The following is a 13,896-nucleotide window of genomic DNA, read 5'->3' as shown; positions in this document are numbered from 1 at the left end:
CAATAACAAGTGAAGTGCAATGAAAATTAAACTATTGGAAATTAATTTTGAAGAAAATTGTATGTAAAATTTGAAAATTTGCAATTTTTACAATAGTGATGACCGTTGCATGATGATTTGTGCAACTAAAATCAAGTGCTTGCCTAAAATTATGTTAATATAACAATTTTTATTAGGTTAAATGAGAGAGTAGTTTAACTCATCTATTGATTCATTTAAATTCACGTTCGCTCATTCTTGCTGAGCTTGTATAATTAAATTGCATATTTTATTAGACACAACATTAAATCCTGCATTAAATTTATGAAAATTCATTAAAATCCTCCGAAGAAAACAAAAATACTTGAAAAAAATCCCTGAATTTTTAAATAATAAAAAGTTCTTAACAAATAAAATTATTTAAATTTATGTCAGTATGCTAGTATGCGTCATTTTCCCACGCTAATTTCTCTTGTTGCTCTCCGCACAACAGATTCTCAAACCTTTCACAATTTTTTCTCTCTCAAAATACCAAAATCACTCTCTTATTCTGAATTATCAGCACAAACTGTCTAGTAAAGCTCTCTCTCACAGGACAAAAATATTTCAGTAAATATACCGTTTCCACATCCACATTTCTTCAGTTCTTCGGCGACTGTTGTAAGATAAACATTTGAAAATTAAGGTGTTAAGGAAAACAAAGAGTGTATCACATATGATTATTTGGATTAAAGTGTGAAGCATAAAATTAAGGAATTTTTTAAATTATAATAAAAAAAAGAAGAGAAATTTAAAAATAATAATTTCGTGAGAATAAACAGCAGCGTGTGTTGAAAAAACAAGCAAAAATAAAGCAAGTTAATTAAAAAAAAAGAGAGAGAATTTTTTCTGCATTTATAATGAAACCCATAAAGGATGTAATGATGAGATAATGAAAAAAATAATTTAAAATTGGATTATGCAAAAATATATTTACACATATGATATGGTATTGAGAATGATGCTGGTGATAAAGTGTTATGTGAAATTTTTATTTTCAAATAACGTGTAATTAAAAGATGCAGTTTCACATATGGGGAATTATATTATTAATGGAAATTAATTTGAGAATCATGAACGCTAAAACAGGTTCGTATAATGAGTGAATATAATTTTTTTTTTCGGCAATTCTAGAGCGACACGTAGCTTAAATGTTATCATCATCATCTCTATCTCGTCGTCGTATGTGAAGTGGGGATGGAGTTAGGGATATGTAGAGACATAAGGGTCTTTTCTGAGAGTTCAATTCCCAATCGACACAAATTATTCATAGTATCCAAGTGGCTGTTTCATGGAGTTTAAGTTGCAATTTTTATAGTGGTTGAAATAAAGTTGCAATTTTCAAAGAAGTGCCAATTATCATGATACCTGCTGTAAAAATTGCCACTTGGATGACATATGACCATCATCTGGCTGCCATTAAAAATTGTGCAAATCCGGATTTTCTTGAAAATAATGAAAATTTAAGGTTTTGAGAAGTTAAAGACTTCAAATAAAATTGAGTTATGGAAAGGAATTTAAGTGCAATTTAATAGATTATATTGATCAGAATCGAAGTGTTTCTTGCTTTTTGCATCTCAACAAGGATACCCTACATTGCTGGAACTCTTCTTCATGATTATTACCAGAGCTTAAAGTCAACTTGACTTCTATATGGGCTATATTGATTTGACTTCAATTTTCGACTTTTCTATACAAAATTTGAGACGATGTCAAGCTCCAAATTATCGAAGATCAGAATTGAAGAGTCAAAGGTTTACAGCGGTTGGTAGTTACTCGTTTGAATGATTTTGCAATTGCTGTACCTTTTTGTCTAGTAATAAAATTTGACATTTGTAGAGCTCGCTTTAGAGTAGTGGTGGGCTACCTGTGTACTGCATTAAATTCTTGGAATTGCCATGAACCGTGTGCAGTTCGGTCGAGGCTTTCCACCAAGATGTGCCGCGAAAAATAAAAGACTGTCCCAGAATATCCAGTCGTACGGTCGAATAATTGCATATTTTCATAGACAGGAATCTAATCCTCCCTAACTACACGCCTGATGTGAACTTCAGAAATAAAAAGTCATGAACAAACAGAAAGAATGTTTCCAAATATTTGTCTTACTTGTTCCTTCCTCGTCTTCATTTCTATCTTTTGCTATAAAGTTAAAAAATATGTCACAAAAATTAAGTTGAGAAAAAAAAATTCTTTTGGAACTTTTCATTCTGCTTTCTTTTTGTCTTTATCGTGTGCTTGGCGAATCCCTCTTGGAAAGATGCGGAAATAAAAACTTTCATTTTAGTACTAGTGCCCCTTCTATCTAGACAATAAGAAATCTGCATAAGGCACACAAAGATGGAATGATTCGAGTCGAGGTTTTGTCACTTACTACTCCTCTAATGTTCATTAAAATTAATTTCATTTGAAATTAAAAAGCCCCGAAAATTTGTCCGTTGATGAATACTTAATATCCTATGAAATGACTTTTATCGTTCATGATGAACATTATTTATCTATAATTAAAAGAGGACAACGGAATTAAAAAAAAAAAGTTGGCAAACATAATGGAAGTAGTATAATATAAAGTAGTTCGGAAGGATAAACATGAATTATTTTGGGGAATTTAGTCATGAATTTTTATTAAAATATTTCCTTTCTGCACATAAATTTTGCCATAACATAAAATAATCTCAACATTAAAAAATGTTCATGCTGTGAAAAGATGAAGGCGACTAATTTAGGTCAAATATATTTTATGATTCCGCAAAACTGTTACAATTTACCTTGAATTTTTAAGTTCCTTACAAAATCAGTGAAAAAGCCTTGGCTAATAAAAAAAAACTTTTTTGCTGCTCTTTTGGGTTAAGCAAATTTTGCCCAAAAAAAAGAACAAAAGTCCCATATAAGCCATCTGGCCATTACCATTTGATGATTATAGAACAAATTGTTGAGAGAATTAAAATAAAAATTTGAGAGTCCCTTTTGTCAAACTTATAAAATAAGCTCTTTTTTGAGGATACCTTTCCTGATAGATTATTTACCCGCTCTGTGGTGCTTTATATTTAACCTTATTGCCATTTGACATTCAGTATGAGATCATTGATGGGTTTCTTGGAAACAATTTGCAATGACTTAAAGTTTTGTGTTTAAAAGTTGAGTAGACACTCAGCTTTTTGGTTGTTAATTGAGGGTGTTTTTGAGTTTTAATTGCTATGGAAATTGGAGATGATATCATTTTTGGTGATTTTTAAGTGATATTTTATGTTTAAAGTTGCAAAGTCTACTTAGAGTTTAATGATATTTTGTTTTTAATTTTTAAGATTATTAAGACTGATTAAGGAGTCGAAATTCGAAAAATACAAAATTCAAGACAACCTTGTGCTTTAAAATCAAGTTATATAGTTCTCAGATCCTTAAGTGTGTCAAATAATCCAGAACTAAAATTCGTATTAAATCATAATTTTCACTACTTTCAGAGCAGAGCTCGAAGTTGACTCGGAAATTTTATGGAAAAGTCGACTTCAGTCGATTCAATCCAATACAAAATACGAATCAACTTCGAGTTCTGCTTTACAATTACTTCTGTCCTTCAAGCTCAAGTGGTTTTAGACTCACAAGAAACAAATTTCCATTAAAATTCCTTGTTTTTCTTGTGTATTTTACTTACAATATATTTTTATCACAATGGATTTTATCCTGTATGTAAATATAAACAGTAACTAAAGCTTTTTTTAGCTGAGGGTTCTGACAAATTTTCATTGTTGTTATTCAATATTTTTCCACTGAAAAATATACATAGCTTAAGATTGTTTACTGCAATGTAAAATTCAAAGCACTTCAGGCTATACAAGTCAAGAATATATTCTATGCTGTATAGAGCTGTGTGAGATTAGGGAGTGTTTAGAAATTATGTGATGTTTAGGGGAGCAAGAGGAAGATGGGGAGGGGCATGAGCCGGGACAGGTGCAGGGACAATGTACTTCAATTTTGTTGCAGAGTTCATGATTTTGGTACAGAAAGAGATGGGAAGGTGGGGATGGAGTATGTATAGTCTTAAAATGCTAACTTAAGCGTTACGTAATTTCCGAACAATCCTCTAAAGGAAATTATCTCACTTTAACTTGGACTATGCCAAAGCTTTAAGCTTTTTCCTTCTGCTACATATGAGACATCCACCCTCAACAAGCAGTTTTACTTGCTTTCCTGCAATATTCACACAGCATAGCATTCAAAGATTTTATCTTCAAATCTAATTATCCAGCAGCAAGTAAATTTGTTTTGAATTATGGACCTCCTTTAAAAAAATACATAATTTTGCCAGGGGAATTCTGTTGATAAATTTAATAAATTTCACAATTTGCTTCCTTGCTACTTTAAGACACAATCCCTTTTAGCAAAAGAAATCTTACTCATTCGAGTTCAAGGCTTTTTCATTACTTTTCATGATTCAATTGAGTTTTGCTTCTTTCATTCATCTATACTTATTAAGGACATTTTTTTTCCTTTTCTCATTTCTTCATCTTTTTTTCCTCCTAATGGCTGATCAGAGAAATAAGGATAATGTTGTTCTTCTTTCGATTTCATTCTGTATTATTTTGTATTATTTGGCCTTTCCTTCTACTTGTTAATTCAAGTGAGAACCATAAAATGCGTTTGGAAAATGTTGTCTCATAGTTAAAGTCGACAAAATATCGTGACGCAACAGTGGAAACAATAAGATGATTTTTTGAACAATGAGGGATCATGAAGCTTAATTCTGAATTTGTATTCCGACTGTAAATTGAGCAAAGCTTTTTTTTTGGAAAGCTTAAAAATGATGATAGTCGAACTTTTCTGTAAGTATATATACGAACGGATAATCCAGTTGTAATCACAGACAAAGTTGTCATCATGCAGCTCTTCACTCTAGTTTTTTGTCTCCTCATCATCGACATTGTACGATAAACTTTTTCAATTAAAGTTCTGTAATGTGAAATTTTTTTTTAAGCTTTATGTTCTTTGAATTTGAAATTATATTTTTTTTTGTGCAACAAGTAATTCAATGATACGAAAAAATTCACAAAATTAAATTCCTGAAAGGGGGCTGTTCACTTATTACGTCATCTAAAATATTGACTTTTTTGGAGCATACCTCCTCCTCTCGACTGCTTCCGTAGCAAAAGTTTCTTTCTTTAATTCCTCTTCTACTTCGCTGACCGTATAGAGACTCATGGCCTCCTTTGGTTTGAGGCTGAATCTTGCTTTATCGTTGGAAACCGCTTGTCAATTGCCAATGCCAAGTGTAAAACCATCTAGTGTCTTCCTATGAGTTCTTAGGGCACCCGCTTTATCGCTTGCATTCTTTAACATTTCCGTTGGAACCGCTCAACTTGTACCTTAAAGTAGAGTTCCAAAAAAAGCACCTGTCATGGGCCAAAACCGTACAATTTGTTAATAATATGTATGGGTTTTCTTACAACATCTCAAATTCCTCCGCTTACCCCTAAGACTGTTACCTAATAAGTAAACAGCCCCGCCAAATACAAATACTGCTTATTTATTCCGAACTGCATTTCCAACTATTAATTAGAAAATAAGTTTTCACGTATTTTTTTCCTTTCCGTATTTGCATTAAAAATTCAATGGAAAAACTTTTCGAAGCTGACAAATTTTCTCATTGTGAATAATTTTTCCTTTTGTATGTTTATTGTGAAAATTGAATTCAGCTTTATTTATTTTGCCTGCATTAAACTGAATAATGAAAACACCAGGCTACATAAAAAGCCATTAAAATATAAATTTTCTCTTTGTTTCCTGGAAGAAAAGTTAATTAAATTGTAATTATGTAGATAATCATTGTCAATTATTCATAATTAAATAGCAGAATCATGATGAAAATAATTGTTTATGACGAAGGAAGACAACTTGTAAAGTTCAACATTTCCTTTATTTGGTATGAGATAGCTAATTTTCTTTAGAATTGTTAAAGTATGGCAGTAAAGTTTTTATGGATAATTTTAAAGTTTACAACAGTTTTGGGATTATTTAAACTCAAATCCGAGCGACACACGTGAATTAAATGGAACCCACCTCGACTTGGTCGCCTTATGCACGAATGCAGATTTCTTAAAGCTCCGTTAATGAGCTTTTTTCATTTGTGTCGCTCGGCAAGTGAATTTGAGGTTTATTTTAGTTTGGTATCTAGCAAACCAAGAAAGTTTGTGTTATTGAGGATGCTAATATTCTGGTGTCAGAGAAAGATACTTTTAATTAACTGGATAGATATTAACCCCAATGTTTCGTCTCATGTAGGAGTTGAATCTCGCACCTCTTGGTTGTGGGTTAAGTGCTCAGACTCCTAAGCTATTGAGATTTACTGTTGAAATTGGCAATTTGCCAATATTTGTGAACCTTTTTTCAACATTTCGTTTCTAGAGTCTATTCAAGGCTAAGACACTTCAACAGATCAAATTCTTGAAGAATTTAAAATTTTGGGAGTTTTTTTATGAAGAAATTAAAGGATTAATAAAGGATAGTAAAGATTGGACTATTTTAGTGAGTATCTCACTCTTAATCCTATAACTTTCATATTCTCCAGTGCCATAAAAACGGCGTTACTTGGGAAAAAGAACACATAATTATCCTCAACTGCTAATTACTCCCTTTAATTACCCATTAATGTGTATATTTCTTAAAAAGTCTTTACTTCATTAGCTTCAAGAGAATAATTAATAATAAATAAATTACTAATATAGAAGATCAAAGCGTTAAGTTTTCGCGACTTTATCAAAAGCTTTTAACATCAAAGAATTTTATTTCGTGTTAGTATTCACACTTTAGTTTATTTTTTGATCATTCTTATTCAGAATGTTCACTCAATTGAATTACCACACTAATTCATAATAGGTTAATTAAATTTTCTAGTTTTTTCACTCATTTATTGCTTAATTCTGATAACATTTTCATGTTGTTTCCATTTCAATTAATTTAATGAATATTTAAAATTTTTTTGTTAACATTTTTATGCTATCGGCAACAATGTTTGTGAAAAAAATACTTCGATTACACCATCTGCATGAATAAACACATTCCAGAAAATTTTTTCATTGAAAATTTAACAATAAAAATTGATAAAAAAAATATGACAAAAATCAGTCATGGAGAAATTTTTTATGGAAATGACATTCAATCGATTGTCTTTTTTATATGAATGATAAATGTTTGATAAAATGCTACACGAGTACTGTTCTGAGAATTGATTTCCATTCATGTATTGATTCTGTTTTGCTTAATGCTATAAAGGAGATGAGTAAAAACTACAAAAAAATCCCCCTTGAGCATTCAATCGGATATTGTAAAATTCAAAACAATTTTCCTTTATTAGGTCGAGAGAAAAATACGTAGTAGCTACTTAATAATGGATCCGAAAAGGAAGCAAATCATTCTCATAATTTTCTGTTTTTTGGGGACAGTAAGCAAGTGACGTCTGTTCTCTTCATGTGGACAACTTGACATAATTTCTTGTAAATAACTAGAGTTACGGTTGAGTAATTTCCTTGTGGTCGAGAATACTTTGTGACAGTAGGATATAACCTAAAATTATTTGAGAGAGGCTTGGTATGTTCTTGTGAAAATGGAAAAAATTCAGTCAAATTTGATGGGTTACTTTCTAAGAAACCTGTAATTGAACGTTGTCGAGAGTCAAACATACTAGTTATAACTAGTTAAAGGCAAGTCAATGTCTAGTTGATGACTAGTTCCAACAGTTTTATGAAAGTTTGGTATTGTGTCAGTAGAACTGACAACAATGATCCCATTAAGAATTCCTATAATTAATAGACATGACAAATGAAACGAAATGAAAAGACACCGTCAAGACCTGAAATGAATGAGCCATTTTCATATACATAGGTCGGTTGGGATAGGATGGCAATATGAAATGTCCTGTGATACACAACCTATCCAGTAATTCCCTAGATCCTCTCTAAGAATTTTGAACAATTTTTGTCTAACTTTTGGGAGAATTTCTCAACATTTTTCCAAAAAGCTGGACGTCATTAGCAAATAACTCATGCTAAATTTTTAGGAAAAAGGAAAATCTCCTTTGAAGATTTATTTTATTTTTTTCATGGAGCAAATAAATTTAGAGACTAAACAGCTCTTTGAAAATTTCACAAAGCTAAGATTTGAGCAAAGGGAAAAATTTGAATATGTATAAGGACTACTAGCCTCTTATGTTGGCATTCAAAAATCTCAATGATGGATGTAAATCGTATTCGTATCCATTGGATCACATAAGGATAATTTTAGATTTTTTTAGGGAAATGTGTAAAGATTTTCTTATTTTCTCATTTTTGAAATCTATTCAGGTAGAACTTCTAAGAAATTTAGATTTATTTAGATTTATATTAAGAATTTATGGTCCAATTCTCTCAAACTAATCAAAGAATGCTCATACGTGGGTGTTTGTGTCTACATGCTAGTGCCATCTTCTTATCAAAACAAACCTTGAATTTGATGATGCTTGAAGAATTTTCTCAAGAAATACCCAGAAGTAAAAAACATGCGACATCAATCACAAGACGTCCCTGATCGAGGTATGTGTCTAAAACACAGAAAATGAGGACATTTCTAAGAATAACATTGAAACTGTGTCAATGTTAGTCGCGTATGTTTTTGCTTATTTTGTGAAAGCGATCTTGGAATGTTGTTGGATGTGTCGTGTAGCTTTGATTGAGGTATGAAGTTTGAAATTTAAAGAAAATTCTTAGAAGTATCAAGTCTTTATTGAGCAATTCTTATTCTTATGCAATGTTGTTCAACCTTGGCTAACTAAATTTATCAAGTGAGTGCCAGTTAGCTCTCAGGGTGCTGCTCAATCATTGCCTTGGTGGCAATAAATCTTTAAATCTAGCAATATATCAATATGTCCCAATTGGGAATTTTGCACATATTGATTGGAATTTTTAAATAAATCCAGTACAATGAATTGTGTCTGATACAACCACGAACCCAAACTGTTCAAGTCTGAGTCATGGCGGTCTGAGGCTGAATTTTTAATCAATTAACCAATTTGTACTTCTCGGAAAAATTCTATTTTTCCACATTTTTTCTGCAAAAATTAACCCAAATTAATTTTTATTCTAATTTTCATACCCAAAAAATCTCCAAAATTAAATTAACCATACATCCTTATTTATTCATACCCAGAGTATCATCGCATACATACAGAATATATTCATAATCAAAAAGCAATTCTGGGACAACAATCTCTTAAACAACACATTCAATATCTCCCAAATATCTCTTTAATAATATTCATAAATCACACATTTATCCCCAAAATATGATTGAAAATGACGTTAAGTAGCTGCTCCATTTCCTATAGGAAAACTTGACACTTTCAACATTTGTTGATTTCTCATGTTTTCACATCACATTTTATGATAGGATGTAATAAATCAAGAGGAAAGGGAAAAAAAAGTTTAATTTCTCATGGGCATTGAATGAATTATCAATGGAAATGAATTCCTATTCAGCATAAAGCCACTTCCTCGGCAATAAAAATATATAAAAACAACAGAAAATCTCAAAAAATTTATTCCAAAATAAAATCTCAAAATCCTACGAGTATTTCAACTTTTCCGGTCTTTTCTTATTTTTCCCAATTTTTTTGCTCTTTTCCTTTTTTTTAATATTCACCACCGGAATGGATAAGAAGAATAAAAAGGCAGACAAAAACTTTATTCCCCTCCATCTTTTCTTTGATTTCCAATATAGAAAGTGAATGAGGATGAAGAAATGAAATTTTCGAACAGATTTATTTTATTGAACGGAATAATAAGAAGAGGATGTGCCTTGTTCTTGAAACAACGACTGAGTAGATCGATGTGTGATGTATCAATTTGGCAATGGATTTGTGAAGGAGAAATGATTGAGTTTAGGTGTTCTTGAATCTTTTTTGTTGGGGAATAAAGCGATGTTATAGGTAATTTGAATTTTAAATGGGATATATTCCCAATTCTGCACAATTGCTTAATGCTCCAGGGTAATTCAACGCAATGTACTTACTTACTGCAATCATGTTCTTATGTAGAGCTTAAGTTATAAAAAAAGGCTTTCCTGGTGATTTTGTTAAATCTGTTCTCTTAGTTCTCAATGTAATTAGCTACAATATTGTGTTTCTGTGTTGTGCCTGAGCAGATTGGAATGTGGGGATGTATGGATGTATATAAGAGAATTGCCAATTCAATACTAAGGTCTCTGTGGCCTAGAGATTGACGAGCAGACCAGAAATCTGTAGCACTATTTGTGAGGACTTGAGTTCGATTCCCCACCAGACATCGATTTGAAGACATTTTACAGTCAAAAATCACACAAACTGATTTGATGCAGCTGAAATGGCGAAAAAGCACTCAAATCCGACTATAATTTCTCAGGAATCAAACTCGCATCATTAGGATCCATTGGCCAACACATTGACCACGACGCCACTCCTGCTGCTTCACTGCTTAGTTTAAATCAACTGAATCTCCTCCTAAATCAATCCATATTAATTAATTAACTCTTCTCAAGCTTAACACTTTCTTCCAAGAAGTAAATCTCCATGCTTCACTTCCCAAACATAAATTTACTCTTCGAACACTCAAAGTGACTATCGACTTCACAACTTCATTCAAAAAAATACGCCATTAACTACCATAATAACCAAAGCGAGAAAAAATCATCAGGCAAAAGAATGCATGCACGAAAGTGCTGTGTGGTGTCATAAATTTACTTCTTTACGATTCGTGAAATTGACACCTCGTTATCACATAATGAGTCGTAAAAATTATGGTATTATGTTAATGTCTGTGTTATTTGAATAATTGTGACTTAATGTTATTAGTTATTATGGTCGGTTTTTTTTGGTCATGCTTGACTCTTTTTCTACATCAGAAGTTTTCTAATATTCAAAATAGTTTTTTTGGTTATGTCCTCTGCTTCAAATGTCTAGACAGATTATGGATGTAGAAATAATCCATAATGGTAAGTGGTCTCCATGTGAGATTTTGGGTAATTTGGAGCAGTTTATATGGTAATTGACACAACTTGGTGATTCTTGTTCAGCTCTTGTTCTTGACAATTTTGATACATGTGGAAATTGTTATGATAATTGAGGTAAAATGTTAAGTAACTTTAATTAATATTTATTAACTTTATGCTTTATGCTAAATTCTAATTGTCTAATTAAACAAAGTTTTGATATTATTTAAATTCATAAGAGTCTATAATTACATTAAACTAAGCCTACAAAAGTTTATTTGATTTAATTACATTGTTCATTCATTGAATTACTTATTGTTGATTCGTCTATTGAACAGGCTATTGAATTATGATTTTTTTTTGTTTCGAAAAGTTGGTATAAATAACTTATTTTGAGTAGGACTTCATCAATTACAATTCAGATCGTTAATTAATGGATTCATTGTTTTATTCAAGAGTTTGGTTGGCATGGTTTTATGGCAAAAATAGTCAAAATTTGAAGTGTTGTTAGTGATCCGTAATTTGAGACTTGATTTAATTCAGAGTGTATGGTTGCTAAAGCAGAAACTTGTCTGGATGCTGAGCTTTATTTTTGATACTTGGTCTGGAAGTCTGATGACTTCAATTTTTGACTAGAAAGTGGACCGTACACGAGTAGTCGACTAATCCCCAATAGCTCAGTGGTTGGAGCATGAGACCAAAAATCAAAGATCTTGAGTTCGAGTCCCAAACGAGATTCTCAATTATTTGGTTAATTTAAGTAAATTTAAGACTGAATCTAAGCAGTTATTTGTGAATACCCAAGGATGTTTGCGATAATGCTACTAGAGGATTTTCCCAATTTTTCTAGTCATCAGTAGAATCTTCTTTAAAATTTGCTAAATATTCATTCAATGACAATCCCTCTTAACAGACCCAAAGAAGTGTCAATCAAAAATTCCACTCGTTCACATCTAATCCTCTCCCGCATATATTTGCAGAATGAATCATATGAATAAATCTCTAATATAATCAATAATGATGAGTGATGAGTAGCTTATTTTTAATGCTCTTAAGTAGTGTGTATATACAATCTATTTATAAGAGCAATTTGTGTTGTTGTAAGGACGAATTTTTATCTAAACAAGGGCGTACTTTTACTTGATGAAGTAGTTGACCTTTCGAGTTTTTATGTCTGCTAGACTATATAAAACTCTTCATATTTTTATGACAGCTTTAATTAAATGATTACGATAGAAGTGTAGACAGTGCAGAGTAATCAGAAATTTTATTTTGATTTGTTTTCTTGTTTGTATTTTATAAGTCAGTGGTGGACAACCTGTGTGCTGTCAAAATATTTTCGGAAATTCTATAAATTATATGTCGCAAGCGGCTTTGATCAAGGCTTTCTAACACGGCATACCGTGAAAAATAAAAGGTTGCCCACCCCTGTTATAAATAAATAAAAAAGAACATTAAAAGGTGCTGTAAACTTGAAAATGGATATCTGATGTTTTTCACAGAAAATGTGAACAATGCCAGACTGTGAAATAAGCATTTTTATTGGCACAATGGAAAAAAAATTCGGATTCTTTATAAAAAGAATTATTTAAGTTACAGAATGATTTGGTGGATTTTTGGATATATTTATGGATCAAAGATATCTATAGTTTGACAATAGATTTGAATTTTACATGATTTCATAAGAATATGTTCAATTGTCATTCTCTCATTATGTTGAGTACAATCGGCCAATTTATGTAATGCTCACTAGTGGGATCCAAAAAACACTCATGTGTGCCAGTGAAAACCCATAAAAATCAAAAAAAAATTATAATTAGTCCAAAATGTTCAATCCATTTTATGTGCTACATAAATCTAAAATTTCATCTCATTTAGTTAATTTCAAAACTACATAATTCTCATTATAGTAATGTATAATGTAGTAGGTGCCACAATGGCTAGCTGAATGTGGCTTGTGAAATGTCCAATACGAATCCCTTCCCGAGCAAAACAACGCATTTGCTGGAACATTGTGTTGCGGCACATTAGTGCAATAGTGGGCAACCTTTTATTACTCGCGGCTCTACTTGGTGGTAAGCCTTTCCTGACACGACATAAGATTCATGGTATTTCTATAATTTTTGTCGGCCCACTAGAGAACCTTAGCTCACAGGTTGCTCACTACTGCACTAGGATATCACTACGTTGTTGTTTTAACGACAATACTCAAAGTTGCCTTGACCACACCATGACAGCTGATTGTGACCCATTTCTTCCGGCTAAAAATACGGTTCACCATATCCTGTCGCTCTGGTTTCCCACATAAACTCCAGCTTTTTTTCTTCCTGGAATATAAATAATTTATCAACAATTTATAAAATTGATTTCGTATCTCAATGTCACTAAGTAGCTTAAATAAATAAACCAAATTGAAATTCTAGGAAGAAAAGCTACATTTGTAACTTTATGCAATATACTGTCATACTTCACAATTTTCGAAGAATAATGATTATGTCAAATAGAAAATAACAAGTCATAAATTATTCGGTACGTACACGTTTGTAAACTTCATCATTGCTCTGTTGTTAGGTTAGGATCACATTTGTAATATCCATAGCTGTTTCTGTATGAATATCCATCACCGTAAATTTATGTCCTTTAAAAATCACCTAAATTCAATTTTTTAATTTCCCTAAATGACATGAATTATCGATGACAATTTATTAAAGCCATAACGAACTCTCAGCAACTTAATACGATCATCTTCAAGGACTTAACATTGTGTAACGGAACAAAAAAAGAAATTCTTTGACAGATTTCATTAAATATTCTGCGGCTGTATTTTACGCTTTCACAGCATTACATTGAAAATAAATTTATTTTTGGTAGACTTTTTTTTTTGTGTGTGCC

The 13,896-nt window shown here is 31.5% G+C and overlaps 1 protein-coding gene across 1 annotated transcript in view; it reads left to right on the top strand.

Moving 5' to 3' along the window:
- Window positions 1–423: 423 nt before the first annotated feature.
- LOC139094948 (zwei Ig domain protein zig-8-like) overlaps window positions 424–13,896 on the top strand; it is a 40,639-nt gene continuing 27,166 nt past the window's right edge. The window contains exon 1 of the mRNA XM_070646180.1: window positions 424–1,107. Coding sequence (XP_070502281.1) covers window positions 1,038–1,107 — 70 coding nt within the window. The 5' untranslated portion in view covers window positions 424–1,037. The remainder of the gene's footprint in view (window positions 1,108–13,896) is intronic.

This window comes from Chironomus tepperi, unplaced genomic scaffold, assembly GCF_022539635.2.
Source record: "Chironomus tepperi strain 1889 unplaced genomic scaffold, CSIRO-AGI_Ctep_v1 contig_359, whole genome shotgun sequence".
NCBI lineage: Eukaryota > Metazoa > Arthropoda > Insecta > Diptera > Chironomidae > Chironomus > Chironomus tepperi.
This window is presented reverse-complemented; position numbering and strand designations above follow the sequence as displayed.